At 44.7% G+C, this 7203-nt stretch overlaps 1 protein-coding gene across 3 annotated transcripts in view; it reads left to right on the forward strand.

The window, feature by feature from the left end:
• Positions 1-5555, forward strand: part of NSMF (NMDA receptor synaptonuclear signaling and neuronal migration factor) — a 50515-nt gene extending 44960 nt beyond the window's left edge. For all 3 annotated transcript variants that reach the window (XM_015423111.1, XM_015423112.1, XM_015423113.1), the window contains 4 exons: positions 217-296; positions 826-928; positions 1818-1893; positions 4844-5555. In XM_015423111.1, the coding sequence (XP_015278597.1) occupies positions 217-296; positions 826-928; positions 1818-1893; positions 4844-4941 (357 nt within the window). In that variant the 3' untranslated portion in view covers positions 4942-5555. The remainder of the gene's footprint in view (positions 1-216; positions 297-825; positions 929-1817; positions 1894-4843) is intronic.
• Positions 5556-7203: the final 1648 nt, after the last annotated feature.

Below are 7203 nucleotides of genomic sequence, written 5' to 3' on the forward strand. Positions count from 1 at the left end.
GCGCGGCGGCTCAGGGGATCTATGTGATCCCGCCGCCGTGTCTCTCTTTTGGTGCGGCTTTAGAAAGCTGCACTTTGCCCATGCTATCCCCCCCCCTCCCCCCCGGTGTGGCAGGGGCCAGAGTTGTTCAAATTATGCTGCCACAGCACAGAGTGGTTGCACTCTTGAGGAATTGCTTACCTGTTTGTTGCAGACGTTGCCTTTTTCCTCTTGCAGGGTGGCCCAGGTCACTTATACCTTCTGAAGAACAAAGTCGCCACTTTTGCCAAAGTGGAGAAGGAGGAAGACATGATCTAGTAAGAGGCTGTGGTGGTCTTTGTTTGAAAAGGGTATCTGGCTCTGGTATGCTGTCCTCTGAGGGGCGGAGGTTCAATGGACGAGCATATTTTTAACATGTCAGAAGTCACAGATTCTGTCCTCCTTATCTCCAGCTGAAGGAACTTACATATCAGATGTTAAGCTAGTTCATTCTCTGCCTGAGACCCCAGAAAACCAGTTAGTAATGAAATAGATGGACCAAGGGTCTGACTCAGTATAAGGCAGTATTATAGTCATGTAATTGCTCTTGAAATGAAGTGGAAATAGAGGGGAAACAGGCATGGATGGCGGGATTTGTTCCATGTGAAGATACATTAGGTCTGAAGTCCATCACTTCACAGTTGACTTCACAGAGAACGGTTTAGCTCAATTCCTTGTTGCTGGGAATGGGTGCCATGTTTGCCTCCTACCATTATGCGCCCCATATGTTCAGGCCATGTGGAGAAGGGCATTGAGATTTCATTCTAGTTAGCATTGTTAGAGCATTCTGCCATCTTGTTTTTTCAGTTTCTGGAAGCGGCTGGGCCATCTAATGAGCAAACTGAACCCCGAGCCAAATGTCATTCACGTCATGGGCTGCTACGTGCTTGGAAACCATAATGGAGAAAAGGTAAGGATCTACTTCCTGTCTCCACGTCTTCTCCACCCCCCGGGTCTCGTAGGGAAGGAACAGGTGCTGATTATTTCTCCTAGTAGACAAGGTGTTTAAGCCAGCAGGTGTACTCTGTTGTTCCTGAAGTCTAGTTCTGTTCTCTGTGCCAATGGGGGTGGGGGGGGGGTGCTGCTCATGAATTTGCACAGTCCAGCCGATTTCCTACTTTCTCAAGAATCTACTGTCCTCCACCACTGATGGCAGGGACATGCTCAGTGCTGTGCTTAAATGAGGAGCTAACTGATTGAAAGAGGTGTCTATAGTCCTGGTGAGGACGAAATGCGTGTGTTCAAGAGATTTATGGCAACTGGAACAGTAGGGAGTGGCTGAAACGCTGCAGCCTGTAGGCACAGAATTCTGATGTGGGTCTCGAGTAAAATGCATGGGAGTGCTTGTGGTGCCTATTTCTTGCCTGCATCTTCCCTGACCCCAGAGGCCTCTGTTAAAGTGGAAGGCAGTTATCAAGCCAGCTGTTTTGGCTCTGCTTCCTCCTCCATTACGCACTGTGACCCTGGGCTCTTTATCTGAGCTGTGTGGCTGGTGCGTGCCTTTCTTTAAATACCACCTTGCAGGCAATGCACAGTCTTTCCCACACCTTGTGAGACACTTGAGTCCTACCACAGCAAGAGATACATCCCCTTCTCCTCCTATTTTGCCTCTTTGCTGATGCACTTGCCCCATTGTCTAAACCACAGAACCACTGTCACAGGCTGCTGAATTCCTCCTCCCCTCCCTAATTGTTGGAAGTGTCCCAGTCAGCTGTTCTGTGAAGTTACGTATCTCAGTGTCCACCCCAAGGCAACAGGTGATATCCAGGAGGTGACTGTGGGATGCATTTGTATTTCAGCTTTTCCAAAACCTGAAGAATTTAATGAGCCCCTGTCGAGTTAACTTTGAATCTCCACTAGAACTCTCTGCTCAAGGTAAGTTAATTGTTCAAAAAATTAGATTGTGCTTTATACAAAGCAGCAGGTGTATCGATATTGGCTGCAGTCAATGCTCCCTCTAAGCTGAGGAGTCTTGTGAACAAAAATCCTACTTTGCGAGCTACTGTCATTAAAATTGTGAGCGAGCAATTTGGCTGCTGCACAAATTAGTTTGTTCTGGAGCCCTCCTTCTTGAGCTAAGATAAAAATGTATGAGCCAGAGGCTAAAAATCTGTGAGCTAGCTCACATTAACTCAGCTTAGAGGAAACACTGGCTGCAGTATGAAGAGGACATTCACATAACCAAATGCCTCAGAAATGCACACTGCAGTTTGATTCATCTTGTGGCATGTGTATGTTGCAGTTCTGCAGATGAACATCTCCCTGTTCATAGCTGTGATCATCCATTCACCTGCACTGCTCTTTAAAGTGTAAATCAGCAAATGGGTTTGACTAGCTTACTCAGAAACTGCTGTGTCTTGGGCCCAGTAGTCCCAGTTTGGTTCACTTTCCCGTGCTAGGGGGAAAAAGTAAGGCAAGGCTATGGGGTTTGAATATTATAAAGTCAATCTTATTTTTGTAAGGAGGTCTGCAGGCCTTATGATTTTGTTTGAAGCCTGTGAAAGTTGTATTCCTCAGGACCTTTAAAATCTCTTCATTACATTCCATCATATGGTCCCCTTTTGCTGTGAAACCCAGGTTCATACTTCAGAGCCAGCACACGTATGTAATAGTTAACCAAAATGTGAGGATTTGGCTGCTGGATTTTGCCCACTGCATCCTTCCTTATGCATGTGAATTCTGCTTAACCAGGATTCTAAACTGGAATTTAGGAGCCCACCAGTCCTGACTCTGAGAGGGTGGATGTTCACTTGTAATACACCCCTCCCACCAATCTTCCCACCACAGCTTACACTGATACAATTTCCCCCCTCAGTTGAAAAAAAATAGGTATATATGTTGCTTGCCACAATTTTCTGTGCAGTTCTCATTGGCAATGGACAATCTACATGGCAATCTTTCCTGCCCTTTTCTTGACTCAGTGCCATCCCCTCCAGATCACTGCAGGCCTTTTCAGGTCTTCTTTAATTGGCAATTGCTATAAGGAGCTGCGGTGGCTCAAGTGGTTAAGACGCTGAACTGCAGGCTGTGGAAGGTCAGTAGTTCAGCAGTTCGAGACCCGGGTGTGCCGCATGACGGAGTGGGCTCCCATCTCTAGTTCCAGCTCCTGCCAACCTAGCAGTTCAAAAGCAAGAAATTGCAAGTAGATAAATAGGTACCACTTCGGTGGGAAGGTAACAGCGTTCCATGCGCCTAGTCATGCCGCCCACATGACCACGGAAACGTTTACGGATAGCGCTGGCTCTTCGGCTTTGAAACGGAGATGAGCACCGCAACCTTAGAGTCGGATGTGACTGGCTTTCGAGCAAGGGAACCTTTACCTTTACCTTTATATTGCTATAACCTTATAGCAATATAGCCATTACCAATTTTTTAAAGAGAAGCCTGAAAAGAGCCCTCCAGTGGTGCATGGGTGTGACAGATGATTGGAAACTGAGTCAAGGGGAATGGCACCGATGAGGGCAGGACCTCCAGAAATGTGCATCTTCCCATCCAGATGGCACATAAAACACACTTTGACTGATTTTTCTTGCAAGATCATGTCAAACCATGTTTGGGAAAGATTAGAGCAAAGTAGGGGAAACCTGGATAGGGGACAATTAGACTGTTTGGATACTCTCCCCCCCCCTTCCAAAAAAACACTTCAGTTGGATGCCAAACTGCATCAAAATCTCCATATGGAAGCACAATGACCTTTTTAAAAAATCCTTAATTTACATCTGAATTTAATACAATATGCTAAGGCTTTGTGTCTCAAACTGAAAGATCAAACAAAACACTTGTTAGACTGACTTGGGAAATATACTTTTTGCCTATATGATCCTTACTCAAATTTCATCAGCTAATATAATCTTCAAATACAGAGGTAAAGAGTGTGTTTGCCCAAATGACAAACTAGATTCTGGTTATTGTAAAAATTATATAGTCTTTTTTCCTACTTTCCTTAGAGTAAATGCAGGTATAAAATCATCAAAAGAAATTTCTGTCACTCCATTCTTATAGAGAGGATATAGTGATGTCTTGATAGCAACCGTCTTGCTGGTTAAATCACAGTCAGCTCAGCAGTCTTGATTTTGAACACCCTGCAAGCCTGCAACTTGATGGCACTTTTCCATCATCAGCCTTGATGAGGCCACCTCCTTATGTGATGCTTGGGGTGATTCAACCCCATCCCTAAAAAGGGTATGCTAACCAGAGTTAGGAGCTGCGGTGGCTCAAGTGGTTAAGACGCTGAACTGCAGGCTGTGGAAGGTCGGTAGTTCAGCAGTTCGAGACCTGGGTGCCGCAAGACAGGGTGAGCTCCCGTCTCTAGTTCCAGCTCCTGCCAGCCTAGCAGTTCGAAAGCAAGACATTGCAAGTAGATAAATAGGTACCACTTCAGTGGGAAGGTAACAGCGTTCCTTGCGCCTTGGTGTTTAGTCATGCCGGCCACATGACCACGGAAACGTCTTCGGACAGCGCTGGCTCTTCGGCTTTGAAACAGAGATGAGCACCGCAACCCTAGAGTCGGATTCGACTGGCTTTCGAGCAAGGGAACCTTTACCTTTACCTTAACCAGAGTTAGCCTGAGACAGTAAGAGAGAACACTTTACCAGGGTGTTGGGGAGGGAGATCTTAGGCAGGAGAACAGGGAGGGCATTCATGCATGAGAACTGCAATCCTGCAGCCTGATTGTCCTTCCAAACCCATGGTTAACTACTACATCTTGCATTGGCCATCCCTGTTTTTTGGGTGGAGAGGGGGGTGTCTCCAAAAGAAAAGTTGTAGGTTTTGCATTTTCTTGTTGTACGGGCTTGACTTGGCTTTGTCTGCATTCTGCTTCTAGGGAAGCAAATGATCGAAACTTATTTTGATTTCCGCCTTTATCGCCTTTGGAAGACCCGCCAGCACTCCAAACTGCTGGATTATGATGACATCTTATGAGGGCAGCCAGAAATCGCCCGAGAGTGGTTGGTTTCAGCAGAGTCCAAGCGGCCGAGCTTCGTGCTGAGAGACCTTTTCCACAGGCACAGGGGAGGCCTTGGGAGCCCCTCGGTGGTGGCAGCGCCGCCACAGAGCTAGACAGTAACGTTGCTGGGACGTCGAGAGCTTTGGAGAGGATGGCCTGCTACCTCAGGCGTGCAGACCAGCACGTATGTCTGTTGAAGGGAGCGCTGTGGAATGGGCCAGGACGGGACTGAGCTGATTTAGTTCACAAAGGGCCAAACTCATCTGCAGGTCCTTTTAAAAAGACACTTAAAGCTCAGGTTTTCTTAACTACAAGAACTCAAATGACAATCTTTTTCTTTGTGCTACTGAATAAAGGGGAAGCATCTCTGTGCAGCATCCTCTTGTTTTTCATGCACACCTGTCTCTCTTTTGGAGGCAAGGAACGCCATACTCAACCCTGCGTGCTTTGAGCTGCAAGGTCCAAAACCTTCGCATTGATCAGAGAAAACCCAGACTTTAAAAATCTCGCTCATTTTAATAGGGGGGGGGGAATAAGTGCAATTTTTATATGAATAGAGGGAATATTTAATTCGCTATCGACATAAACACACCAGTAATCAATAGAGGAAATATTTTTGGTCTGCTTGAAAATATATTTGAAATAGTAATATATCTTCTGTAGACATATATACGTGTATGCGTGTGTTGTATATACATGTGTATATATATATATATATGTAATCACCAGCAGGATTGGTTTTTCACGTGCTAATTCGCAGACCTGCAAGTCTGCAGTTCTTATTTGGATTCCAATCTAGCTTGGGAGGACACTTTAACTGTAGGTTCCCTTAAGGAGATTGTTCCTGTGTTGAAAGAACAACTCACATTCTTATCTGCTGCTTGGCAAAACTAGAGTTTTGTCTGACATTTTTAGTTTAGAAATATGGCGACATAGCCAAGAGGAATTTCAGTCTGTTTTCATGAATATATATAACAACCAGCTAGAAGCGAATAGCCATGCTAACAGACTCACTCACTGCTCTTGATCCTGTTGTTTTTTGGGGAAAGGGAGAAGGGAATCCAAAAGATGGATTTTAATTGTTTGGCTAATGTGGGGAGCTAGGTACATCAGCCACGGCAGCTTAGTTTTGGAGGGAAAGTCCTCTGTTTGTGTGTAGCGTTGAAATGCAATGAAGAGGGGCATGGTTCCCCTCATAACCTTTTCTTGTTTTGGCACAGAAAGGAGAGTCTGCCAGTGATCTCTTTGGTAGGAAAATTTCCAGTGATCTTTGTCCATTCCAGACAAAGCAAGTGTGTGGTTGTTGTCTGTGTGTGATTGTGCTTGGATGATCCAGATCTGTGTTTGAACACCTTTTGAGGAAATATTTTGAAATAGGTACATTGGGTGTGTTTTTTTGTTTTGTAGTCACCTTCCTGTTCAGGTGACATGAATATCCATGGAGGCTGTGCTCTCCGAGACAGGTGTAATCTTCCTGGTTATTTGGGGTGGGGTTTGCTGTTTGTTCTTGACAAAAAAGTAAAACGTTTGAGAGACAAATTCTGGAAGTTTCCCTGTATTCTTAGTTTTCTGAGAAGATTGTGAAGTGAAAACAAGTATACATTATGAATCTCCCTTGTGTTAAAGTGACAGTCCCACTATAGGGAAATCCATAACCATGGTCCCTTCATTGTGGTGGTGCTTTGCATCCTTTCTTGCTATTGGTTCCATTGGTAGCCAAACCACCAGCACCGATTGCTGGGCACCAATGCTTTTATTGTCTGTCTCTGTGCTACAAAACCTGTCTGAGCATCTGAATCAGAGAGTGGGCTAAGAATTACAATGCGATTCGAGATTTGGCATACTTACATTTGTCATTACAAAAATGTAACACTTCATAGTTTACAACCTTCATGTTTTGGTCCCAAAATTTCAAAATTTTGAAGGATGCTTTTCAAAAACTAAAATGGGGGGTTGGGGGTCAAACCTGTTCATCTGTCTTGGTTCAGAATTAGCCTTCTGGTTTCCAGTTCTTTACATTATGTCTTTCTCAGCAGCCCTTAAATCCAACAGCATTCTTCATTGGACATGTTGTATAAATTTCTTGATATGTGGATAGAAATTTTTTCAAGAACACCTGAGCAAGGACCATTTTAGAATTTTTTACTCCTTAGAAATCCATTTCAGCAAGAGGAAATTGGCGGTCACTCAAAATAATGACAGGAGATCGTAATTCTTTTGGCAGTTAGCTTATTTTG

This window comes from Gekko japonicus, unplaced genomic scaffold (assembly GCF_001447785.1).
Source record: "Gekko japonicus isolate JY-2015 unplaced genomic scaffold, Gekko_japonicus_V1.1 scaffold454, whole genome shotgun sequence".
In the NCBI taxonomy this organism is placed as follows: Eukaryota; Metazoa; Chordata; class Lepidosauria; order Squamata; family Gekkonidae; genus Gekko; species Gekko japonicus.